Genomic DNA, 27,778 nt, shown 5'->3' on the forward strand with positions numbered 1-27,778 from the left:
GTGAATTGATCATGGGGTACAAAGACATGGCAGACCAATTGAATAACTACTTTGGTTCTGTCTTCACTAAGGAAGACATAAATAATCTGCCGGAAATAGCAGGGGACCGGGGGTCAAATGAGATGGAGGAACTGAGTGAAATCCAGGTTAGCCGGGAAGTGGTGTTAGGTAAATTGAATGGATTAAAGGCCGATAAATCCCCAGGGCCAGATAGGCTGCATCCCAGAATACTTAAGGAAGTAGCCACAGAAATAGTGGATGCATTAGTGATAATTTTTCAAAACTCTTTAGATTTGGAGTAGTTCCTGAGGATTGGAGGGTAGCTAATGTAACCCCACTTTTTAAAAAGGTAGGGAGAGAGAAAACGGGGAAGTACAGACCAGTTAGTCTAACATCGGTAGTGGGGAAACTGCTAGAGTCAGTTATTAAAGATGGGATAGCAGCACATTTGGAAAGTGGTGAAATCATTGGACAAAGTCAGCATGGATTTATGAAAGATAAATCATGTCTGACGAATCTTATAGAATTTTTCGAGGATGTAACTAGTAGAGTGGATAAGGGAGAACCAGTGGATGTGGATAGAGAACTGTCTGGCAGACAGGAAGCAAAGAGTAGGAGTAAACGGGTCCTTTTCACAATGGCAGGCAGTGGCTAGTGGGGTACCGAAAGGCTCAGTGCTGGGACCCCAGCTATTTACAATATATATTAATGATTTGGACGAGGGAATTGAATGCAACATCTCCAAGTTTGCGGATGACACGAAGCTGGGGGGTAGTGCTGGATGTGTGGAGGATGCTAGGAGGCTGCAAGGTGGCTTGGATAGGCTGGGTTAGTGGGAAAATGCATGGCAGGTGCTGTATAATGTGGATAAATGTGAGGTTATCCACTTTGGTGGCAAAAACAGGAAAGTAGACTATTATCTGAATGGTAGCCGATTAGGAAAAGGGGAGATGCAATGAGACCTGGGTGTAATGGTAAACCAGTCATTGAAAGTAGGCATGCAGGTGCAGCAGGCAGTAAAGAAAGCGAATGGTATGTTAGCATTCATAGCAAAAGAATTTGAGTATAGGAGCAGAGAGGTTCTACTGCAGTTGTACAGGGTCTTGGTGAGACCACACCTGGAGTATTGCGTACAGTTTTGGTCTCTAATCTGAGGAAAGACATTCTTGCCATAGAGGGAGTACAGAGAAGGTTCACCAGACTGATTCCTGGGATGTCAGGACTTTCATATGAAGAAAGACTGGATGGACTCGGCTTGTACTCGCTAGAATTTAGAAGATTGAGGGGGGATCTTATAGAAACTTACAAAATTCTTAAGGGGTTGGAATGGCTAGATGCAGGAAGATTGTTCCCGATGTTGGGGAAGTCCAGAACAAGGGGGTCACAGTTTAAGGACAAGGGGGAAATCTTTTAGGACCGAGATGCGAAAAACATTTTTCACACAGAGAGTGGTGAATCTGTGGAATTCTCTGCCACAGAAGGTAGTTGAGGCCAGTTAATTTGCTATATTTAAGAGGGAGTTAGATGTGACCCTTGGGGCTAAAGGGATCAGGGGGTATGGAGAGAAGTCAGGAACAGGATACTGAGCTGGATGATCAGCCATGATCATATTGAATGGCGGTGCAGGCTCGAAGGGCCGAATGGCCTACTCGTGCACCTGTTTTTCTATGTTTTTATGTTCTATTTTCCGCTCCCTACATTTAAGAGATCAATCTGATGGATTAGTATTTCAACATTACTGAATGGCAGTGAAAGTATTTGCACGTTATATTTAAAATTAAAATATATTGGTATAATTTACATATCATATCTGTGCTGCTAGTCTTTCAACAGGATGATTAAACTAGCCAATCACATGTACACTTACCAGTACTCTTCCGGTTGAGACGTTGTTCATATCTTTGGAACGTAGTTTACATCAAACCACATACATCTGGTAAACTCAGTCAGTGGGGAAGCTTTGTTTTCCTGCCCTGTTGTAGCACCTGAAAGAACAGAAGATGGGAAAAAATGTGAGTACAAATTATTCTATTCATTTTGTTCAAAGTTATGTATATTTCTTTGATAATATTCTCTAGTCCTCTTATATATTTTTAATGTACTTTTTACAGTACTGTATATATATGTACTGGATGCTGTAAATATACTGTGCAATTTTTGTTATATTCATATATATGTGTGTGTGTGTCTGTGTGTGTGTGTGTGTGTGTGTGTGTCTGTGTGTGTGTGTGTGTGTGTGTGTGTCTGTGTGTGTGTGTGTGTGTGTGTGTATAAATATAGCAAAAAAAGTATATATATATATATATATATAATACGATATGATAGCATTTTATCGCAGGGGGAAATTGCTTAAATATATAATACAAAAAGACGAATGCAGGACTAGAGAATATATATATACTATAATCAAATAAATAAACATAGCTTTGAACAATATATTTATATATTGCAAAAAAGTATCTTCAACCTATGGAGGATAGTTCTCAAATGGATTTTTAATGGTAAACTATAAACTCCCTTATCATCCAATTACCTAAAAAAAAAACAATTATGCACAATTACAAGTAACATCAGATGTGAACTGGACTTTGAACACTGCTGCCACAGTGAAAAAAGCACAGCAGAGACTGTACTTCATCAGACTGCTCAGAAAAGCTGGTCTGCACTGTCGCCCTCTCACCCAGGTCTACAAAGGACTGATAGAGAGCATCCTCACCACAGGCATCACGGTGTGGTATGGAAACACCACACAGACAGAGAGGAAGGCTCTGCAAAGAGTCATAAAGACTGCAGAGAGGATTATCAGAACGGAACTCCCCTCCATGGATACAATCTATACACAGCGCTGTCAAAAAAGAGCAGAGAGAATCATCAGAGACACACTACATCCAGCTCACTCCCTGCTCAAACACAAAAACTGCACATACAACCTCAGGCACAGACGAGCGGACAGCATCGTCACAAACAGAACAAGCTTTTTTAAGAGCTTCTTCCCTGCCACAGTGAGACTCTTGGCCAAAACAAAATGAACTGATGTCCTGACAATGCTCTCACTTTCCCCTTTATATAGGGTTTTAGGCATTTTCTTTCTTTTTTAGTCCTAGAGAAGTATATGTTTTTATAGATTATGTGTCTTCTGTGTGTCTTTTTAACTTGACTTGACTTGACTTGACTCTCTGAACAACCGCACAAGAGTTCCTATGCGTGTAAGCACAAATGGCAAATAAAGTTTTTGACCTTTGATCTTTGACCAATGGTTTTTAAGGAGACTGTCAGCCTGAGAAATTATCCTTTTTGTTATATTCATAAAGTCTCTGTGGGTGCACAGGCTGAGCTGGCATTTAAAGGTCCATCTTTAGTTGCTGTTGTGAATGTGTTAGCGAGCAGCCTTCCTGAACCGTTGTTGTCTGTGAGGTGTCGCTGCTATTAGGGCAAGATTTCCAGGATTTGGACCCATTGACAGTGAAGGAACTGACATATATCCAAGTCGGGATGGTGGGTGGCTTGGCGGCAACTTTCAGGTAGTGATATTCCCATGCTCTCTTTGCCCTTGCCCTTCCAGCTTGTAAAGGTTGTGGATTTGTAAGATGCTATCTGAAGGGTATTTAGTGATCAGCTATGATCACAATGAATGGCGGTGCTGGTTCGAAGGGCCGAATGGCCTCCTCCTGCAACTATTTTCTATGTTTCTATGAGTTTCTGCAAAGTACCCCACAGATCATACAAACTGCTGCTCCTGTGCATCAGTGGTGAAGTGAGTGAATGGTTGTACATGCTGTACCTATCAAACAGGTTGCCATGTCTTGTATGGTGTGAGGCTTAGTGCAACTTTGTAGAAGATGCACTCATCTGGTCAAGTGGAGAATATTCCACCATGCTCCTGACATGAGGTTTGTAAATGGTGGACGGACTTTGGGAAGCTCAGAGGAGAGTTACTCACCACAAAGTGATGGACGGGAAGCCTCTGACCTGCTCGTGCAGCTATGTTGTGCATTTTTAGTTTAGTTTAGTTTAAACATTCAGCGAGGTAACAGTTCATTCGGCCCACCGGGTCTGCACCGACCAGCGATCCCCGCACATTAACACTATCCTATACAAACCAGGGACAATTTACACATATCAAGTATACAAATCCAAGCCAGTTAAACTACAAACGTGTGCGTCTTTGGTGTGTGGGAGTGTGGGATGAAACCGAAGATTGTGGAGAAAACCCACGCGGTCACGGGGAGAACGTACAAACTCCGTACAGATAGTTGGGATCGAACCTGGGTCTCAGGTACTGCAAGTGCTGTAAGGCAGCAACTCTACCACTGCGCCACCATGCCACCCATTTGGCTACTCCAGTTCTGCTTCTGGTCAATGGTAACCCCAGGATATTGTTATCGCGGGGGATTCGGTGATCTTAATTCCCCACAGCCATCAGGCTATTAAACCTGGCTCGGACAAAACTCTGATTATTAATAACCCATTTTCTGTTATTTGCACTTTATCAGTTTATTTATTCATTTGTGTATATATTTATATTATGGTATATGGACACACTTATCTGTTTTGTAGTAAATGCCTACTATGTTCTGTGTACTGAAGCAAAGCAAGAATTTCATTGTCCTATACAGGGACACATGACAATAAACTCACTTGAACTTGAACACTTGAACTTGAACTAATGCCAGTAAATGTCAGGGAGTGATAGGGAATTTTCTCTTGTTGGATATTCTCAATACCCAGTACTTGCGTGGCATGAATGTTACTGGCCACTATCAGCTCAGGATATTGGATGTGGACTGTCTCATTATCTGAGGAATTGGGTACGGTGGATATTGGATGCGGACTGTGTCTTTATTTGAGGAATTGGGAATGGTGCTAAATATTGCACAGTCATCAAGGAACACCTGACCTTATGATTGAACAGCATCTCTGGAGAAAATGAATAGGTGACGATTCAGATCGAGACCCTTCTTCACACTGAGAGTCAGGGGAAAGGGACGACTAGAGTGGGGGAGGAACAGAGAGGGAGGGAATGCAAGGGTTACTTGAAGTTAGAGAAATAAATATTCATACCGAAGATAGACACAAAATGCTGGAGTAACTCAATGGGACAGGCAGCATCTCTGGAGAGAAGGATGGGTGACGATTCAGGTCAAGTCTTCTTCAGATTGGGAAGGTTTAAACCAGCATCTGCAGTTCCTTTCTGTTGAATATTCATACCGTTGGGTTGTAAATTGCCCAAGTGAAATATGAGGTGCTATTCATCTAATTTGCTTCATTTGAGTTTCACTGTCTGTATAACTCGCTAGCACCAACTCCACAGCCAACAACCGCCATCGGGGGCTCCCCCTTTCCATGATTATTGTTGCTTCTGTGGAGCAGGTTTTTGCAAAGTAAATGCCGCTTCACTACACCATCAATTATCCCTTCCGTTGCTTTGCTGGTGATCAGGAGTTGACTGATGAGGCAGTAATCGGCTGGTAGGATTTTTCCTACTACTTGTGGATAGGACAATATTTCACACTGTTCAGTCGATATTAGATGCCAGTGTGTAGCTATACTGGAATAGCTTGGCCACGGGTGCTGCTAGTTCTGGAGTACAAGTGCTATTGCTGGAGTGTTGCCAAGACTAACATTTCCACTGTTCATTTCAATATTTTCATAGATTTTTTAAAACTTTCTTTCAGGTGTGTCTCAGAATTATGGATGTGCAGCTCCTTGTGATTGTGACTTGCATTCTTTTGAACTCGCTCTCAGTTGTGAGTAGACGCTCTTTGTATTTTGTGTTGAGCAAACATTATTGTTAACATCCAAGGTGCACAAAAATGCTGGAGAAACTCAGCGGGTGCAGCAGCATCTACGGAGCGAAGGAAATAGGCAACGTTTCGGGCCGAACCCCTTCTTCAGACTGATGGGGGGTGGCGGGGAGAAGAAAGGAAAAAGGAGGCTTTAATTTATGTCAACCTATCTATCTATCTGACCTCTATCAATTAATCTTGTCATAGCCTGAAAACATTCAGAGAACATACTGAAATTAAGTTGGTAAAATGGATCTAATTAAAAGGATTTTACTAAATGACACATCTGACAATGTAGCAGTCAAGTTGGTCATATTTAAACATTAATATAATGCTGTGAATAAGCATTTGGAGGCAGAAGAAAGTGATAATAGAACTATAATGAAGCAGAAAAAAAAAGCTTGAAACTGTATTCCACTGTTCTTAAATGTCATATTTCCAATTTATAGGAAAAAGTGAAAGGGGAGTCTGACAGTGGTAAGTAGTACAATGTACTTGCATTTTTGTATCATTAAATGATGTTATTGATTGAAGGATTATGGTAAACCTACAAAAACACAATGTTTTCAAATGCAATGTCAGTAAATTGCATGTTCTACAGACAAATCATAATAAATGATTTATTACAATATGGTTTGTGCAGTTCCACAGAGACCTGTAATTAAGGATTGGTAAGCTTTTCTTGGCAAAATAATCTATTGGAACCATATCTCTAGTCTCCATTGAGTACCTACCAATCTTATTCAATATCACGTGATGTGACAACCTCTTTGACTCAGAAAACAATCTACTAAATGTGCACTCCACCAGCTCCGAAGCAAAGACATCATCAATGGCCCAACCACACACCAAATATCACATGTAGCTTCACCAAAGCATTATATTTTTTGTCTGCATTGTGACCTGGACCCTGGACATTGATCCTGGAAAGGGAGGGGGGGGAAACACCTTTGAGCAAGTTAAATGCTCCAGGCCTGTTCCATTGTGCACACTTGCTTGGCCTTTGCACTCAGTGGAATTTTGTATCAGTTAGGCATTGAATATAAAATTTGTTTCTAAAACCATACAAGGCATATTCAACCATATTTTTGGTGCACCAAAAGAGTTGCTGAGGCTATATCTCTTAAGAATAAGGGGTAGGCTATTTAGAACTAGGATGAGGAAAAACTTTTTCACCCAACGTATTCACTGAGTTGTGAATATGTGGAATTCTCTGCCACAGAAGGCAGTGTGTCACTGATTTTTTTCAAGAGAGAGATAGATATAGCTCTTGGGTCTAACGGAATCAAGGGAAATGGGTAGAAAGCAGAAACAGGGTACTGATTTGGATGATCAGCCATGATCATATTGAATGGCGGTGCTGACACGTAGGACCGAATGGCCTACTCCTGCACCTATTTTCTATGTTTCTATGTTCTCGAGCCCTGCTGAAATAATGGTCCATCTGCCTTTTCCTTACCTACATGTTTGAGCCCAACTTGTAACCAACTACATTGGGTTCATGAATTAGATAAAAGTATTTCTGCATGCCAATATTTATTATTTTCTCACTATTTTAAAGATATTCTGTTTATTAATTATTCTCTAAAAATGAATAAATTCACATTAGTCTAAATTACTAATATACTGCACTAAACCACTGACTTTATCTTTGTGAGATGCCGAGATATCTAAATTATAATATTTTGCATTCTCATACTTCAGTAACTCGCAGCTTCAGCTACCAATGTGTAAAGAATAAAGATACATGTCGGAAAACAGAGGGTAAGTTATATTATATATATTAATATATAAATGATGTATAAATTAAGAAAGGAAATCACTTTTTTGCTGCAGTTCATGATTACATGAAAGATATTCCATTTGCATGAACATTTTGAATAACCATTAAGTTTCTAAATTCGTATTTTAATTCACCTCTTGCAACAAGCTAATATGTAACCAATACTAAAAGAACATTCTTTAATAGTAAATATTAAAATGAAAAACATTATTTTGAGGCTACAGCTGGTGTTTAGATCACAATCAAGGTCTGAAGTTTAACATATTTGCCCCACATTCTGACCCTGTGCAGTAAGTGCTGAAGGCTGATCACCTCCTTAATGGCCTTCTCATCTTTTCTGTGGAACTGAGTCCAGGGCACATCCATGGGGACTCACTGGACATACAGTAACCTTGCCAGGTGCAACCTTAGTCCTGAGAGATTATTCAATCAAGGGCAGCACAATTTTGCAATTGTGGAGCTACTGCCTTACAATGCCAGAGACCCGGGCTCGATCCTGACTACGGGTGCTTGCCAGTACGGAGTTTATACATTCTCCCCGTGACGTGCGTGACGCTCAGTTTTCTCTGAGATGTTTGGTTTCCTCCCACACTCCAATGAAGTACAGGTTTGTAGGTTTAAGAAGCAACTGCAGATGCTGGAAAATCGAAGGTAGACAAAATTGCTGGAGAAACTCCAACATTTTAGTCTACCAGGTTTGTAGGTTAATTGGTTTGGTATAAATGTAAATTATCCCTAGTGTGTGTCGGATAGAATAAGTGCATCAAGATCGCTGGTCGATGCAGACTCGGTGGGCCGATGGGCCTGTTTCCGCGCTACTCCTCAGAACTAATTTAAACTATGGTTCAATAGTTCTTTATAGTCACATGTACTGAGGTACGGTGAAATTGTTTTTTTTAATACAGTTCTGTAAAGTATTATTATACACAAACCCAATCTTAGATTAAGTACAAAGTGTATAGAAATAGTCCACTGAGACAATACACAAGAATCACCAGGATTTGGCACCATTTGCAAAGTCCAAGTTGTTTTACGTGCAGCTGACATAATGGCCTGTTGTCGTGGTGACGTTGCAGGGGCGGCCTGGCCAAGCAACAGAAGCCTTTGTCAAGAAGCAAAATTCCAGCTAAAGTTAGCAGCCTGGTGCATGTGGATCTTGCGGTTTTTCTCCACTCGAGGCCGATGTGCAGAACTTTGTTCCCTCAAAGAAATATCCCCACAAATTATTTCTGCTTAAAGGATTTCTGTGTTTCGGCACATAACCTGCGAGATCCAAACCCTGCATCCTACCTGTGAGGTCTTGAAAAGTTGAACAGGTTCCCTGAAAGGAAGTGGAAAAGGAACTAGGAGTGATGAGAAACTGGAGTTTAACTGGATGTGTCCAATTTAGGATGTGCCCATGGACCATTACTCCCCAAAGCCTGTATTTAGATAACAGAAAATCTGCTCCTTTATGATGTTATGTAGCTAAATTGGCCAATCAAGATTTTCAGGGCTTTTAAAGCATGATTCTGATGTCTTTGTGTCAAAACTATACTCCTAAAATGTCTCCATACCTTGTGCTAATACCTTGGAAGCAGCATTTCTGTTTATCATTTAACATTCTGCAAGTTATTGTATGACAACTGTTTTCTTTAACTAGTCGGAGGCTTCTGTTATGCTCCCATCTATGGAATATCTGTGGCTAAAGAGGACGCAAGAATAAATTGCACAAATGGTATGACTGGACAGAAAATAAAAAGGTGTTTTGCAAATGGAACTTATGGATTAGAGGAAGACTTCTGTGTTTCAAATGAAATCAATGACATTCTGCAGGTACCAAATTTTATACATCATTTATTTCACCAGCATTACATAATAAATAATTAACATCAGTGCAGCAGGATTTTTAGTTAGGCGACAACTTCTCAGGAACAGCTACCATTTAGCTAGTGCACAAAACAAAGTGCTGGAGGAACTCAGCAGGTCAGGCAGCATCTGTGGAGTTAAATGGACTGATGACGTTTCACGTTGGGACCCTTCTTCAGAAAAGTCATCTGTCTATGGACTCACAAAATGCCATCACAACATTGTTTTTTGCTCAAGGTTTCAGCATTTGAAGCGTCCGGTGTTGCCATTTTGTTCATGTGACTTTACTAAAGGTGTACATACAAAGTGCTGATGGATCAGTTTTGAGCATCATGACTTAAAAATAGTCTATTACCTGTGGAGAAATGGTATATTAATGTATTGAGTTGAAGCATGAACCAAAGATTAAATTACAATTAAAGAATGTTCAATTGCATTTCCTGGACGTTAAACAGGTAAAAAGTGATTTGTTTGAAGTTTTCAAAATATGATTTTCTCTCAAATTTCTAAACTCCAGCAGGCCCATTTTACTGCATACACTGTTGTTCCACTCACCTGAAAATCATATAGTGACCATTCCTGCAACTATTTTATGTGTCCTTATATTGTGTTTCTATTGTATGTCTGCGGCCCCTTGACTCCTCTTCTTTGTGAATAGTTTATTTTTATTTACTTTAACTCATGGTCTCAAGATTTTGTATATTGTGACCAAATCTCTTCTCACCTTCGGAGTGGGATGGGTTAAGTAAGACCCTAAGGAACAGAATTAGGCCATTCGGCCCATTGAGTCTACTCCATTCAATCATGGCTGATTATTCTTCCCCTCAACCCCATTTTCCTGCCTTCTCGCTGGAACCTTTGATGCTATCCCAAATCAAGAAGCTATCAATCCCCAATGTCTTGGTGCCCACCGACGTCTGTGGCAATGAATTCCAATTGAATAAACATTTGAAGGTAAAAAATTGCATCGCAATGGAGAAAGATGAAATGAGAAAAACTAGATTGCCATAAAATGAGCCAACACAAACTAATTAGGCAGAAAGACTCTGTAATGTGCTGCAATGTTACTATCGTTTTCTGCATCATATCTTACATTTAAAACTGCCAACTTTCACCTACTTAGATGAGCAGAAGAAAGAGACTTACCAAATGCAGGATTTATATTAATAATCCTCACGAGCAGGGACACTCTCAGAGTTTATAGCATTTGGTTTAAGAAATCTATCTCGTAGTGCATTCTCAGAGGGTATGGAGAGAAGGCAGGTACGGGATACTGAGTTGGATGATCAGCCATGATCATATTGAATGGCGATGCAGGCTCGAAGGGCCGAATGGCCTACTCTTGCACCTAATTTCTATGTGTCTATGTTTCTATGCATGTCCAGTGAGCCCAATAGAATATCTATCTATGATTACTGTAATTTGGAAAGGATGTAGAGATGTTATAGCAAAGATCGATTAAATCATTTCTAGAGTAGCATCCAGCCTATCAATCGCCCTCCATTTTGTGTGGCATAATAAAATCATCTCTTAATTTTCTAATCTATAGAAGGTCTATTTTACTCAATCTCACCTCACAGGCCCATCTCCTCGTCCCATGAATTATACCATTTGATGCTGATGCTAAGGCAAGTACATCCTTCCATTGATACTAAAATTAAAACTGCAGACAGTAGATTGAGCTAATCTATTATTTATCTAATCAAAGACCATTAAACTGCAACAAGTCTTCCTTCAAAACACAAAGTGTTGGAAGAATTCAACAGGTCAGGCAACATCTGTAGGAGGGAATGGACAATCTGAAAAAGAGTCCCAGCCCACTGAGTTCTGCCAGCGCTTTGTGTCTTACTTAAGAATCCAGCATCTGCACCTCCAAGACTTTTCACTCCAGTCATTTGTAGCCCAGCATATTTTTGACCACCACTTGTCTGCAGTATTTTCTGCTCACTTTATGCATCTCATAAACCAATATAATGTCGCACTCTTACGTCACCTGCGTGAGTTTATGAGCTGCAAGTATTGACACTACAATCAAATATGTTTTTTTCACCAAGTTACACCATAATATGATATTGTGTTCCTTCTGACTGTTCGTCCTTTGTACTCTAGATCACTAACAACCCAACTGAATTAGCAGGGAAACTTCCCCAACTGGTTGTAAAGTTAGACAACATTTCAAAAAGCCAGAATAACACAACACCTGGTAACCTGCAAGCCTCACTTAATATCCTCCAAGCCTTTGCAACAGTCTCAAATGAACCTCAAGAAACGGTTGTTGTGCAGGTAAGAATTAAGCATGATAGAAATTAAGTTCAAATATCGAAGTGTGTTCAAATCACTGCTAATTATTACTGGTAAAAAAACTAACAATTGACAGGTGGCAACAAGTGCACAGTGTCCAAGATTTTAATACAAAGAATACCTATCTTTGTAAAAGATAACTGTGTCCAGATGTATGTGTAAAAATGAACTGCAGATGTAGGTTTAAACCTAAGATAGAAACAAAATACTGTAGTAACTCAATGGGACAGGCAGTATCTCTGGAGAGAAGGAATGGGTGATGTTTCGGGTCAAGACGTCGGGTCTGAAGAAGGGTCTCGACCCAAACATCACCCATTCCTTCTGTCAAGAGATGCTGCATATCCCGCTGAGTTACTCCAGTATATTGTGTCTAACGTGTGTCCAGCTGCAGTTACTCTCTGACTGTATGGATAATTTGGAGCAGCAGCGGAAATTACTGAGAAGGCAGATAGTTTCAAATATATTAGCTTCAGGGTTGTGGTCACACCAAACGTTCAGTCAGGTAGGTGGGAACTACCAGAGTAAGCAGGCAGGTGGTGCAGTAGTCTCCTGTGGCTGTACCCCTCACAAACAAGTATATCAGTTAGGATACTGTTGCAGGGTGATAGTCTCTCAGGGGAAAATAGCAGCAGCAGCCAGATCAGCGGCACCATGACTGGTTCTGCTATAAAGCGGGGCAGGACAAATCTAGACGAGCCATAATGATAGGGGACTCTTTGGTTAGGGGCACAAACAAGTCATTCTGTGGCCATGAGCAAGACTCCAAGATGTAAAAGGATATTGCCAGGTGTTGAGGACTTGAGCTAAAGAGAAAGATTGGACAGGCTAGGACTCTCGTTATATAGGGTTTCCTGCATGTGCCTGCCTTGCCTTTCATTCTAACAGCTAAATGGTGGCCGACTAGGAAAAGGGGAGATGCAGCGAGACCTGGGTGTCATGGTACACCAGTCATTGAAAGTAGGCATGCAGGTGCAGCAGGCAGTGAAGAAAGCGAATGGTATGTTAGCTTTCATAGCAAAAGGATTTGAGTATAGGAGCAGGGAGGTTCTACTGCAGTTGCACAGGGTCTTGGTGAGACCACACCTGGAGTATTGCGTACAGTTTTGGTCTCCAAATCTGAGGAAGGACATTATTGCCATAGAGGGAGTGCAGAGAAGGTTCACCAGACTGATTCCTGGGATGTCAGGACTGTCTTATGAAGAAAGACTGGATAGACTTGGTTTATACTCTCTAGAATTTAGGAGATTGGGAGGGGATCTTATAGAAACTTACAAAATTCTTAAGGGGTTGGACAGGCTAGATGCAGGAAGATTGCTCCCGATGTTGGGGAAGTCCAGGACAAGGTGTCACAGCTTAAGGATCAGGGGGAAATCCTTTAAAACTGAGATGAGAAGAACTTTTTTCACACAGAGAGTGGTGAATCTCTGGAACTCTCTGCCACAGAGGGTAGTCGAGGCCAGTTCATTGGCTATATTTAAGGGAGTTAGATGTGGCCCTTGTGGCTAAGGGGATCAGAGGGTATGGAGAGAAGGCAGGTACGGGATACTGAGTTGGATGATCAGCCATGATCATATTGAATGGCGGTGCAGGCTCGAAGGGCCGAATGGCCTAGTCCTGCACCTAATTTCTATGTTTCTATGCAATTCTCACATTACAATTTTGAAAGCATCCCACTTTCCGGATTTTTTTTTTGGCGTGCAAACAACCTACTCCAATCAACTTTTTACGAGTTGTGGTCTCATGCCATCAAAGTGGCTTTGTCTCAATTTAAAACTTTAACGTGGATTAAACCTGTCCTTATACATAACAATTTTCAAGCTAATAGAACTGTGGTTGCTGGTGTCAAAAAGCTTGACCCCCAGACACTTCAGTCACTTGCCCTTCCCAATTTCATAAGAGTAGACCAAGCTCTCCCCTCTCCTTTGTAGCACCCTCTACATTTTGCCTGAGGAAAGGGCCTGTACCACTTTCCGATTTTTTCGGTGACTGCGGAGCGTCAGTGATTGACGCTAGTAAAACCGTCAAGTTGCAAGACATACACGCTGACTTTAGGATTAGGGTTAGGGTTAGGGTTAGGGCTAGGGTTAGGGGGTTAGGGTTAGGGTTAGGGTTAGGGTTAGGGTTAGGGTTAGGGCTAGGATTAGGGTTAGGGACCACAAATGGGCTGTGAAATATTCTTCCTTCAATGCATGGATTTTAAAATAAAATGAATTGTGCAAGTGAAAAGATGTCCGAGTCGTTCAGTTTTATTTGTTGGTGTATTGATATATTGGTCCGCTTCCAGATCCAACCACTGTATCTAACTTTTCACTGGGATGGATTAAGTGAGTGTAGTGTAGACTGAACTCTCCTCTCCCCTCCATCCCCCTTTTCCCTCCTCCCGCTCCATCCCTCCTTCTCCACCCCCCCTACCCTTCTTCCCTCCTGCCACCCTCTTTTTCCCTTCCCCCCCTTCCTCCCTTCTCCCCGTTCCACTCTTCTCCCCTTCTCCACTCTTCCCCTTCCACTCGCATCCCCTTCTCTCCCTCTCCCTCCCTCCTCCCATTCTCCAACCCCCCCTCCCCCACTTTCCCCGACGCCCCCTATTTGTGGACACAGCCTGCGATCAGTGATCCCCCGCACACTATCCCACACCTGCAAGGGACAATTGATACAAACCTGTGCGCCTTTGGAGTGCGGGAGGAAACCTTAACCCTAACCCTAACTCTAGGTTGATAGGCTTGGTATAAGTATAAATTGTCCCTAGCATGTGTGGAATAGTGTGCGGGGAATCGCTGGTCAGTGCGGACTTGATGGGCCGAAGGGCACTGTATCACTGAACTAAATGTGACACAGGGGCCCCAGGGGTTCGACTCGAGCCCCCAATGTTCTGCATGGGAACTAAACTGTTGGCCACAAGTTGTCCCAGAGGCAGATGTCTCTTCCAATTGTCTCTCCAAACCCCAAGAGGCAGTGGGCTTTTCAACTGAGTACAGCAATGTTGTCAATGTACTAGTGCCTCCCACCTGCTCCGGCCACCGAGTCTAAATACCCACCACCCATTTTGAAGTGAGGGGGGGAGGTGGGTGGTGTTGTTCCCAAAGTCTGCATCCCATAATCAATGCTACTAAAACAGATGATGTGGCCTTCTGCAGTAGTATTAGTTGGATCTAGCTGACGCAGGCTGGGTCCACAAATGGGGGGCATCGGGGAAAGTGGGTTGGCGGGGGCATTGGAGAATGGGAGAATGGAGAGAGAGGGGGAGAAGGGGATGTGAAGGGGAGAAAAGTGGAGCGCAGAGATGGGAGGAAGAGGGGGGATGGGAAGAAGGGGGATAGAGGGTAGGAGGGGGGGAGTGGAGAAGGAGGGATGAGGTGGGAGGGTGGAAGAGGGCGGTGAAAGGGAGAGGGGAGCTAAGTCTACACTTACTGAATCCATCCATGTGAAAAGTTAGAGACAGTTCTTGGATCTGGAAGCAGACTAATACATCTGTAAATAAAACTGAACGACTCAGACATCTTTTCATTTGCACTATTGATTATATTGTATTAATTTTAATATATTAATGTTTAAAATCTATGCATTGAAGGAAGAATATTTTACAGCCTATCTGTGGTATATTTTACAGAAGAATATTTTACGGAAGAATATTTTACAGCCCAACCCTAACCGTAACCGGGTGTCACCCGCAGGACAGCATATGTCAGCGTGTGACAGGGCGCACGACCTGATGAGACACCCAGATGTCGCCCCAGGATTTTGACCATTCCAAAACCCTGGGGCGGCAGGGAGACACCGCGCATCACCACGCGTCACTACATGCGTCACCACGCGTCACTACATGCGTCACCACGCGTCACGACGGGTCACGACCTGACGACGATGCAACAACCTCTTTTCAGGCTGTCACCTAAAATGTCGCCCGTGGGACAGGCCCTGGAGGCTTCCTGAACACATCTGACAAATTCCACCCTATCTAAGCCCTTGAATCATTCAGCCAACAAAGTGCTAGTGAGCTGTTTCGTTAATTATCTTTCCCAACATGTTTCTAGTTTGTTCCAATTAAAATATGGTCCGATGATTCACCTCTTCAAACTTTGTCATATTTCCAGGGTTTCCTTTCCATAGTGGATTCGCTGGTCGATGAAAGGGCACACTCTGCCTGGACCTCAGTGAAGACTGAAAACAAAACATCCAGCTCTCAATTATTAAAGTCAGTGGAAGGCTTTACCAGATTATTAAATCCACCTAATCAAACTTTCAACATCACTAAACCAAATATTCAACTAAAGGGGATGAAGGTTGAGCCTGGCAAAGATTATCAAGTAGATTTCACTAATACGAAAAAGAACAGATCAGTAACGAATAGTGTTTTCATTAAACAAAACAATTTGGCGGCATTGGCCAGCGGCAGTCTTGTTATGAGCATTGCATTTCTAACATTGGATGATATCCTCAACCCACCACCTACAAGTAATTACAAATTGAATGGTCTTGTTGTAGCAACAACAACAGCTGAAGTCAAGCCAATTGACATTACGATGCAATTCACGCCACTAGATACCACACTCGCACCAGCAAGCGCACGATGTGTATTTTGGAATCACAACAATGAAAGATGGGATACAGAAGGGTGCAAGCATGAAATAAATGGAACCAACATTACATGCCGGTGTAACCATCTGACATCCTATTCTATATTGATGTCGCCGACAACAGACTTTGAGGTACTCCCATGGTTGAGAGTGTTAAACTATGTTGTACTTGGCACAAGTCAGGTCAGTTTGATAATTGGCATTATTATAGAGGCAATTGTATGGAAGAACCTCACCAAAAATACTACCTCACTTGCCCGTCATATTGCAATACTGAATATTGCGCTCTCTCTACTGATAATGAATACATTGTTCTTGATCTGCTCGATTCTGAAGCCAAAGGACATAAGTTGTAAATTGGCCATTTATTTTATTCACTTCTTCTTGCTTGCCTTGTCTTTTTGGATGTTCACGCTGGGCCTCTTACTTCTTTACCATTTAGTTTTTCTTCTCAGAAATTACAGCAGAACATCAATGATGCTCATCTCATTTATCCTGGGCTACACCTGTCCATTCATAATTGCTAGTTGTGTGTTTGTGAAAGGCCACTTAAAGAACAATTATATTAAAAAGGAGATTTGCTGGATTAATGTGAAGCAAACTGATATTTACTATTCATTTGCTTTGGTGCCACTGATCGTCGTTGGAATGAATTTCCTCATCACATTCTTTGCCATAGTTAAGATGCTGCGCCCAGCAATTGGGGAGAAATCCAGTGGTCAGCAAAGTGATAAAAATTCAGTCAAGCTGATTTTGAGATGCATTATCATCCTAACTCCACTTCTGGGTCTCAGCTGGTTGCTGGGATTTATGTTTCTGACACCAAGTGCTGGAAATATATCAGTTTGGAAAGAAATCTTCAGACCTGTATTTGATATTGCCAATGGGCTTCAGGTATGTATTATTTAATGCCTTTATACTTGTAATATTTTTTTTTAATGTAGTCAGTCAGATTTATGTAAAATCTACTTGTGAAATATCACCCACTGAACATGCTGCTCAGACATAAATTATATCAAGGTAAGGATTGGTAGGTTAAATGGCCAGAATATACTGTCTCCTCTGTGTAAATGAGTATTAGAATCTGTGGGTTGATGAGAATGTGGGGGGAATACATAGTGGATGGAAGAATATAGGATGGGTGTGAATGGGCAGACGTGATGGCTGTTTAGCATGTTATAATTCTATGTTTCAGTATGGAATTAGCAAAGAAATAAGCAACGGCTAATTTTGCAATGTAGTTGAGGGAGCTGAGCTAGCACCTGCCCAAGATACTCATGCTGGGGCATGTGATATTGTTTACTCAGGAAAGCACTCCATAAAATGAATGCTCTGACCATTTGGGCTCATGGTTAGATCCGAGATGACATTACTGATGGTTTGTTCAGTGAAGCACAAATGGGCGGAGCTGAGAAATAAAAAAGAGGGTGATCACCTTGATGGAAGTGTACTTTAGGCCCTCAAATAGACAATGGAATTAAAATAATTAATATGCCGAGCCTTGTGGACAGTTGCAAGGCTAAATGTGTTGTCATAGTTGGCGATTTTAACTTTCCAAATGTAGACTGGGACTGCAGCAGTGTGAACATCATAGATGGGGTGTAATTTGCCAAATAAATGCAGGAAAGTTTCCTTCGCCAATATGTAGAGGGCCCTAGAAGATAGAGGGCAATGTTTGACATGCTCTTCAGAAACTGGGAAGGGCAAATGACTGAAGTGCTAGTCTGTGAGACTTTTAGGATCAGTGACTACAGTTCTATTAGCTTTAAAATAGTTATGGATAAGGACGGGGCTGGTCCACACGAGAAACATTCTGAATTGGGGTAAGGTAAACTTTGAAGGTATTAGACAGGAACTTTCAAAAGTTGATTGGAGTAGGTTTTTTTGCTGGCAAAGATACATGCGGAAAATGGAAAGCTTTTAAAAGCTTGACAGTGAGCGTTCATAACATGCATATTCCTGTTAAAGTGAAAGATATGGCAGGTGGAAGGAAGGAAGCTGGGATGATGAGAGAAATTAAGGCTCTCGTCAAGAAGAAAGAGGCATGAGCCTGGTATACACACCTGGAATCGTGCATCCCCAGAGGAGTTTAGGGGACTGAGGAGCATGCTCAAGAAAGAAATCAAGAGGGCAAAAACGGGACAAGATATACCTCTGACAGAAATGATTAAAGAGAATCCAAAGAGATTTTATAAGTAAGGGAAAGAGAATAGGGGCCCTCAGAAAGCAAAGTGGTCATCTATGTGAGGAACCTCAGGAGATGACCATGATCTTTAAAGCGTATTTCTCCTCTGTTTTTACTGTGGAGAAAGACGTAAGACTAGGAAGAAGACTAGAAAACTCACACATATTATGTAAAATAATATGTGTGTTATGATTGTGTTTATAATTTGTTTGGTTGTTTTGTTGTTCCGCGAGCATTGCCACTTTCATTTCACTGCACATCTCGTGTGTGTATGTGACAAATAAACTTGACTTGACTTGACTTGACTTGACTTGAATCTTAGGACACTCTGAGAAAGTGGCAGTGAACCATCTTCGTAAACCATTGTTTCAGGTGATACAGTCACATTGTTTTCTGACATTGAAGGAGCCCATGCAAGCTGGGAGAGCATTCCAATCTTCCATTTATTTTCCCTGTAACCTATTCTCTCTCACCTGCCCATTGACATTTTGAGTTTCTCCTGCTACTGACCTGACCTTACAGTGGCCAATTAACCTGGCCATCAGTACGCCTTTGAGATGAGGGGAGGAACCTGAAGAAAACTCATGCAGTCACCGGGAGATAAATGCAAAACCAACAGAAACAGCACCCAAGGTCAGGATTTAATCCAAGCCACAACTGCTGTACCACTGAGTTTAACCAGTGTTGCGGGCCAGGGCATTCCAGGATTTAAACCCAATGACGTAGAGGAATATACTTCCAATTAGATGGTGTGCAGAGCAACACTTGCATGTCAGCTGAGTGTTCGTTGGTGGTAGACGCTGAGTATTTGGAAAGGAAATCAAAGTAGGCCAGACATGTAACTGCAGTCCATTTTGTACATTTTAAACACTGGAACATCAGGGCAGGAGTATTTAGGGTGTTAATCAAGCAAGGAAATTAGCATCATATGGTATCATGTTTTCTGAGAGGTTTTGGATCTGCAATCATCCTGGCAAGCAGAAGGTCTTCATACTCCTGACTTGTACCCTGTAGAAATTGGGAAGCAATTGGTATGGAAGGAACTGTCACTTGCTACAGGATACCCAGCCTCTCCACAGACTCACCACTCTCTGTGAGAAACAGTGTTTCTTCATCTCCATTCTAAATGGCTTACTCCTTATTCTTAAACTGTGGCCCCTGGTTCTGGACTCCCCCAACATCGGGAACATGTTTCCTGCCTCTAGCTTATCCAAGCCCTTAACAATCTTATATGTTTCAATGAGATTCCCTCTCAACCTTTTAAACTCCAGAGTGTACAAGCCCAGCTGCTCCATTCTTTCAGCATGTGACAGTCCCGCCATCCCGGGAATTAACCTTGTAAACCTACGCTGCACTCCCTCAATAGCAAGAATGTCCATCCTCAAATTAGGGGACCAAAACTGCACACAATACTCCAGGCGTGGTCTCACTAGGGCCCTGTACAACTGCAGAAGGACCTCTTTGCTCCTATATTCGATTCCTCTTGTTATAAAGGCCAACCTGCCATTCGCTTTCTTCACTGCCTGCTGTACCTGCATGCTTACTTTCATGTACAGGTTTCAGGACTGATGTACAAGGACCCCAGATCCCGTTGTACTTTTCCCAACTTGACGCCATTTAGATAGTAATCTGTCATCCTGTTTTTGCTACTAAAGTGGATAACCTCACATTTATCCACATTAAGCTTCATCTACGATGCATCTGCCCACTCCCCCAACCTGTCCAAGTCACCCGGCATTCTCATAGCATCCTCCTCACAGTTCACACTGCCACCCAGCTTTGTGTCATCTGCAAATTTGCTAATGTTACTTTGAATCCCTTCATCCAAATCATTGATGTATATTGTAAATAGCTGCAGTCCCAGCACCGAGGCTTGCGGTACCCCACTAGTCACTGCCTGCCATTCTGAAAAGAGACCCGTTAATCCCTACTCTTTGTTTCCTGTCTGTCAACTACTTCTCTATCCATGTCAGCACTCAACCCCCAATACCATGTGCACTAATTTTGCCCACTAATCTCCTAAGTGGGACCTTATCAAATGCTTTCTGAAAGTCCAGGTACACTACATCCACTGGCTCTCCCTTGTCCATTTTCCTAGCTACATTTTCAAAAACCTCCAGAAGATTAGTCAAGCATGATTTCCCCTTTGTAAATCCACGCTGACTCAGACCAATCCTGTTACTGCTATCCAAATGTGCAGCTATCTCATCTTTTATAATTGACTCCAGCATCTTCCCCACCACCGATGTCAGGCTAACTGGTCTATAATTCTATACTTCCCCTTTTCCCAACTTGACGCCATTTAGATAGTAATCTGTCTTCCTGTTTTTGCTACTAAAATGGATAACTTCACATTTATCTGCATTAAACTTCATCTGCGATGCATATCTATAATTCCCCGTTTTCCCTCTCCCGCCTTTCTTAAACATTAGCTACCCTCCAATCCACAGGAACTGATTCTGAGTCTATAGAACATTGGAAAATTATCAACAATGCATCCACGATTTCTAGAGCCACTACCTTAAGTACCCTGGGATGCAGACCATCAGGCCCTGGGGATTTATCAGCCTTCCGTCCCATCAGTCTATCCAACACCATTTCCTGCCTAATGTGGATTTCATTCAGTTCCTCCGTCACCCCAGATCCTCTGGCCACTACTATATCAGGAAGATTGTTTGTGTCCTCCTTAGTGAAGACAGATCCAAAGTACCTGTTCAACTCCTCTGCCATTTCCTTGTTCCCCATAATAAATTCACCTTTTTCAGTCTTCAAGGGTCCAACTTTGGTCTTAACTAATTTTTTCGTCTTCACATACCTAAAGAAGCTTTTACTATCCTGCTTTCTATTCTTGGCTAGCTTACCTCATCTACAAAGTAGTTCACCTTTTCTCCCCGTATTGTCTTTTTGGTTATCTTCTGTAGTTCTTTAAACATTACCCAATCCTCTTGCTTTATGCTCATCTTTGCTACGTTGTACTTCTTTGCTTTAATTTTTATAGTGTCCCTGACGTCCATTGTCAGCCATGGTCATCCCTTTCTCCGCTTGGAATCTTTCTTCCTCCTAGGAATGAACTGATCCTGCACCTTCTGTATTATTCCTAGAAACACCTGCCATTTTTGTTCCACTGATTCCTAGAAACATCTGCCATTTTTGTTCCACTGCCTGACATTTTTGTTCCGCCTTGCTGCATGCTGGCATTGAATGTCATTATTTTCAGAGAGATTGTGCATGGGACATTCACGTTTCTGATCTTATGATAGAAGGCGAGTCCAGAACCAGGGGCCGCAGTCTTAGAATAAAGGTGAGGCCATTTAAGACTGAGGTGAGAAAGATTTTTCACCCTGAGAGTTGTGAATTTGTGGAATTCCCTGCCACAGAGGGCAGTGGAGACCAAATCACTGGATGGATTTAAGAGAGAGTTAGATAGAGCTCTAGGGGCTAGTGGAATCAAGGGATATGGGGAGAAGGCATGCACGGTTTATCGATTGGGGACGATGAGCCATGATCACAATGAATGGCGGTGCTGGTTTGAAGGGCCGAATGGCCTCCTCCTGCACGTGTTTTCTATGTTCATATGTTTCTATGTAAGGAATTTCATGAATGAAGCATCTTGCTTTGAATGAGTCAATGCACTGCTTGAGGAACTCCTTTCAGTGATGTGTAGGGACAGCATGATTAATGTCCACCCAGCCACAATCCTTTGTCTTTGTATAAACAATGACTATAAAATGGGGTGTTTTTCACTTGATGTCCAGTATTTAACTCGGAAAACAACAGGTCATCCAGACTTGGAAAACAATCACAATTCCTTGTGTTTAAGAAGGAACTGTAGATGCTGGAAAATCGAAGGTACACAAAAAAGCTGGAGAAACTCAGCGGGTGCAGCAGCATCTATGGAGCGAAGGAAATAGGCAACGTTTCGGGCCGAAACCCTTCTTCAGACAATTCACAATTCCTTCATCACTGCTGAATCAAACTCTTCAAATTCCCTACCCAACAACCGTACAAGTACATTCACCAGAGCCATAGAAGTTTAAGAAGGTCATTCAGCAATACCATCGTGGCCAATTAGGGATAGGCAATAATGATGTCCAGATCTAGAAAAACTATTTCAACTAAAGAAACAATACAATTATTTTAATGATGTGTGATAAATCACTAGTCTCTTTATTTGTTTGAGTTTATATTTCTTTTTTCTTGCCAGGGATTCTTTATTTTGATTTTCGGGATAATCATGGACAAAAAGGTAAACTACATTCATAATTTTATCCAGATTCATGTTTTCCACATCACCTTGACACTTCTGCTCTGTTGTTCTGTTAGGTACGAGAATGTCTAAAACAACGGTTCTTACCACAAACTTATTCACAAAAGTCGGTAAGTTAATGTTTGATTTTCATCCATGTGTGTCTCTGCATCTTTTAAAATCAATTACATAAAACAGTGAAAGGAGCAGTTATTTTCCTGGCAGGTACCCAACTCTGATGATAAATGTCCTAAATAAGACGGATTGGACAGGTACTTAAATGAAAGTAATTAGCAGGGTTATGGATGAAGAAGAAGTAGAAGAAGAAGGGAATATGGAATTTATTTGTTAAGAGATTATTTTTACTCTCTGTGCTTGGGAAAATTAAGGACAACAGTATATCTCCTTTTTTTTTTTAGGTGGGCTTTCCATTGTATTGGCTATATTTTTTGTTTAATATGGTAGAATTATGGATTGTAGAATAATTATGGGACAGAAATAAGTCATTTGGCCCATCATATTTGGCCCCCCAATGGCGGCACAGTGGGGCAGAGATAGTGTTGCTGCCTTACAGTGTCAGAGATCCGGGTTTGATCCTGACTATGGTTGCTGTCTGTAAGGAGTTTTTATGTTCTTCCTGTGATTGTGTGGGTTTTCTCCAGGTGCTTCAGTTTCCTGCTACACTCCAAAGTCATTCAGGTTTGGAGGTTAATTGGCTTGGTAAAATTATAAATTGTCACTAATGTGTAGGAAAGTGCTAGTGTACGGGATGATCACTGGTCTGCAAGGATTTGGTGGGCTGAAGTGCCTGTTTCCACATTGGATCTAATGTAAACTAAAATATCAGTGCCTGCTCCCGAAAGGTCAACCCATTCATCCGTATCCACTGCTACTTTCCCCAGAATCTTGCAAATCATTTTCCCTCTGGTATGCCTATCCAACTCCCTAGGTAGACACAAAATGCAGGAGTAATTCGAGGGGGTCAGGCAGCATCTGTAGAGAAGGAATGGGTGACGTTTCAGGTCAAGACCCTTCTTCAGACTAAACCAGCATCTTTATATATATTTAATTAAATGTATATTTAAACCAGCATCTGCAGTTCTTTCATACTCCCTTTAAACCCTCATGACTTTCCATCCACTTGCTCACAAGCAATAATTTCATAATTATCATCAGTCTCTAAGTAAAAAATAAGTTTGCCTTCACATCCCCACTGTATATTTTGTCCCAAGCATTAAATCTGTGTCTCCAGATCCTTGCCCATCACTGGTTGAGAATGCCTTCTCTCCATCTACCCTGTCCAAAGTTACTTTGGAACACGGGCCTGAAATTGGTGGGACTGGATAAAGAGAAGATATGAGAAGAAATGTATATTAAGTAGAGATTAGTATTAAAATGGAACCTGTTTAAAGACACAAAAAACTGGAGTAATTCAGCGGGACAAGCAGCATCTCTAGAGAGAAGGAATGGGTGATATTTCGGGTTGAGACCCTTCTTCAGACTGAAGAAGGGTCTCGACCCGAAACAGCACCCATTCCTTCTCTCTCGAGATGCTGCCTGTCCTTCTGAGTTACTCCAGGTTTGTATGTCTATTTTTGGTTTAAACCAACATCTGCAGTTCCTTCCTACACATTAAGAGTGGAGAATACAGAATCTATCAAATATTTCACGAGGAAACATAGAACATGGAACAGTATTCTTCAGACCATAATACCTGTGCCAAATATGATGCTAAGATCAGTCATTATCTCTCCTTTCCCTGCATATCCATCCAAAAGTATTTTAAGGGCCACTATTGTATCTTCCTCCACCACACCTGGCAGCATGTTCCAGGCACTCACCATGCTTTCTATAACAGCACATCTCCTTTAAACTTTGCTCCTCTTAACTTAATGCAATGCCCTCTAGTATTTGATATTTCATCCTGGACAATCAGTTCTGACAGCCTATCCTAACTATGACTCAATGGGGAAATGGATAGACACTAAACAGAAAATAATTAGCAGAGCTATGGGGGAATATGGAATTTATCTACTAAGATGTTTTATTTACTCTCTCCGCTGAATGGGCTTCTGTACGGCAATAATTCTATAATCCTAAATCTACTGCTCTTTTTTGAATTGCTGGTTTCCATTGGGAACTTCTGCTTTAAGAAATGACAGTTAACAGCGACAGAATTACAGAGATTGGTTGATTTTGAATTCATTCTCGATATTTTGAAAGGTTAAAAGAATCGAGAAATAGGCACTATCCCTGCATTATGGAGTTCCTCATAAACAGTCGGTATCGAGATTTTCTATAACACAAAGCCATCTGCGCAGGCATCACCAAAAAAGATTGTGTTTATTTATTTGTTTTCTTTCACATGAGTTCCACGGTAGTGATGTGCGAAGTCCACGAGGCCAAATTTAATTGACCTGTAACTGATGTAACATGGCAAACTCCTGTATTGTAAAGAGGGAGATAAATTGTTCCAGTTGCTGAGTGTCAAATTTTCATCTCTTTTGTTTTAGTCTGCAGCAACCAATTCAACTTCACAATCAAATTCACATTCTTAATGAACATCTGGATTTCGAAATAAAAGGTGAGTGTGATGATATCGGCTACAAGGGCTTGAAATATGACAATGGTGAGATAAATCAGAAGAAAAAGATGCATTGATTTTCCGCTGCAGGTGTGTTCATTCTGTCGCCAGTCAGCACTTCCCTCTGGTGCTTCCTCAAGCATCAAGAGTAAAGGGGTAGCTCACGTGCTTTGGTTTAAAAGGCCGAATATGTTGTGACGCATGTTTACTGTAGCGATCAGACCTCTGCACAATCTTAGGCATAAGTAATGGTTGCTTAATGCTCTGAAACTTCAAGGGCCATCAGGCTCATGGTGGTTCAGAACTGTGTGTGCTATTCAAAGCAGGAACAAACTTAAAGCCCACATCAACCTCAAGGATTTTTATAGCTACTTTTTCTGAATAGAAAATTAGTTATTTGTGAAGAGATAAAAAGTTCATAAATCACATACAAAATTGATAATAACGTACAAGAATATTTAATTGCTAACATTCACCATATGTAAATGTACAAATCACACCCGCCTAAGCAAAACGATGGAATTAATCTAAAGGGACTGCAGATGCTGGTTTACCCTCTGAGTTACTCCAACATTCTGTGTCTATCTGAGGAATTAATATATTAGGATCCTGCAAATTATTTGAATTAGCTCACAAGGGACTTTGAGATAATTAAATCTTTGTAAGATACAACCGAACATATTGGGCAATATGGCCAGGTCATGTATTCTTCATCTTTTATCTTCTGTCTTAAAGTTCTCCTTGTTTGGTATCAACAAGATAAACACATGGGAGATAAGGTGAGGAGGATGTTTAGTGTGTTATCCAGCCAAATGCCATAACTGATGGTGCTCAATCAAAGCACCAGATGCATGAAACTTTCTTCCTTCCTGCTTCCTGTAAGTATTCCATCCCCTTCTCTCAATTCCTACTTCACTATTACATCTGTGGATACCACCATCTGCAGCATTGCTTCAGGCGTATCTATCTTTCTCCCTAACCAGTGCTCCTTCCCAACAATAGCTGACAAGACTCTTGACTGTGCCTGTTCCATTCCCATTAGTTCTGATCTCAAAGCATCTCCTTCCACCATGAGCAAGGAGAGAGTTCATCTTGCTCTCACCTTCCACCTCTTCAGATTCCACTGCAATTTCTGATCTCCAAAATGATGCCACCACTAAATGCATGGCCCCCTCTCCATTCAATATTCTAAAGGATTAAACTTTCTCGGAAATACTGGATCATTCTTTCGTCTCAGCCAATACCACTCCCTTGCCACCACACTTATATGTGCATCTGCCCTTTTATCTCTTTTACCTCTTTCCCTTTTCCCATCCAGCTCTTCAACCAGCCTTTCAAATGTAATTTAATGTATTGCATTCACTGATCATATCAGGTAATCCACACTGAGCAAACCAAATGTAGTTTGGAGTACAATCTGATGAACATCCCCATTCAATCTGTGTGAGTGAATCTTAGCTTCCACTTTAAGTCCCCAGCCCATTTTCACTTGATCTCTCGGTCGTCAACAATCTACATGGTTCCTACAAAACTCAATGAAAGTTTCAGGAACAGCACCTCACCTTCTGTACAGTCGTTCATGACTCAGTATCCAATTCAGTCATTGCAGATGATGAACCATTCCAGACTTTGATCTTACCTTTCCTGTATTCCAATTATTTTGGCTCTTCTTTTCGATATTTCAGATTTTGTTCCCATCCTCTTGCTTGCATCTCCTCCAAACATAATTTTAATTATTCACTAGTGTTTAACACTTTCCCTCAGCCAGCTCCAATCATTCAATCATACAATCTCACTTGGTATCTGTTCTATCTCACATCTTCCATTCTGCACTCGCTACTCCTTGCCTTATTTCTTTCCTGCTTTAAACCTGTTCCATCTTTAACATGTCCCAGCTCTGGTGAAAGACCATCGGCCTAAATTGTTACCTGTTTCTCTGCCTACAGTTGCAATCTTCCTTGCTGACTATTTCCAGAATCCAATATTTTGCACTGTTTTTTTTATTGTTTGGGATACAAACAGCAAAATGCTGGAGACTCCAAACAGATGAGGCAGTATTCATTTTACAGAATCAAAGTCCACATTTTGGGTTGAAAAACCTTTATTCCAAATTTTCAACATCCACAGTTTATTAAGTTTTCTGTTACTGGGGTGTTGGTAGAAGCCCGAGTTATGTAGCTGTAGGAGTTGTAGGAGACGTCTGATGTTTTTCGGAAGCCAAAATAATTGTTTCTACACATTTCTGCTCCACAAGATGACACATATATTCGTGGCTATTTCTAGACCTGAAGTGAACTGATCTTATCTGACCGGGCCTTTGGTGAAAATAAGAATCAGGTTTTGAATGGCCCCTCGTAAGTAGGACTCGGAAGAGTCTTTCTGCTTGCTTCATGCTGGGGCTTTGGCCATAAAACAATGGCCCTCTGCAGCCACTAGTCTGGCTGTGAAGGTTACAAATATAAAGTCACCAA

The 27,778-nt window shown here is 41.5% G+C and overlaps 1 protein-coding gene across 1 annotated transcript; it reads left to right on the forward strand.

Moving 5' to 3' along the window:
* Positions 1-1,831: 1,831 nt before the first annotated feature.
* Positions 1,832-27,557, forward strand: LOC129697114 (adhesion G protein-coupled receptor F5-like). The gene is made up of 10 exons (XM_055635347.1): positions 1,832-2,012; positions 5,676-5,747; positions 6,236-6,263; positions 7,491-7,550; positions 9,212-9,384; positions 11,527-11,700; positions 15,810-17,186; positions 22,682-22,723; positions 22,801-22,854; positions 25,237-27,557. The coding sequence occupies exons 1-10, from the start codon at positions 2,001-2,003 to the stop codon at positions 25,279-25,281; spliced, it is 2,037 nt and encodes a 678-aa protein (XP_055491322.1). The 5' UTR covers positions 1,832-2,000; the 3' UTR covers positions 25,282-27,557.
* Positions 27,558-27,778: the final 221 nt, after the last annotated feature.

Source organism: Leucoraja erinacea, chromosome 5, assembly GCF_028641065.1.
Source record: "Leucoraja erinacea ecotype New England chromosome 5, Leri_hhj_1, whole genome shotgun sequence".
Taxonomy (NCBI): Eukaryota; Metazoa; Chordata; class Chondrichthyes; order Rajiformes; family Rajidae; genus Leucoraja; species Leucoraja erinaceus.

Coding starts and splice junctions, on each gene's coding strand:
- LOC129697114 (XM_055635347.1), top strand. Junction 9,385..11,526: donor AAATCAATGACATTCTGCAG/GTACCAAATTTT, acceptor TTTGTACTCTAG/ATCACTAACAACCCAACTGA. Junction 22,724..22,800: donor GGATAATCATGGACAAAAAG/GTAAACTACATT, acceptor TTGTTCTGTTAG/GTACGAGAATGTCTAAAACA.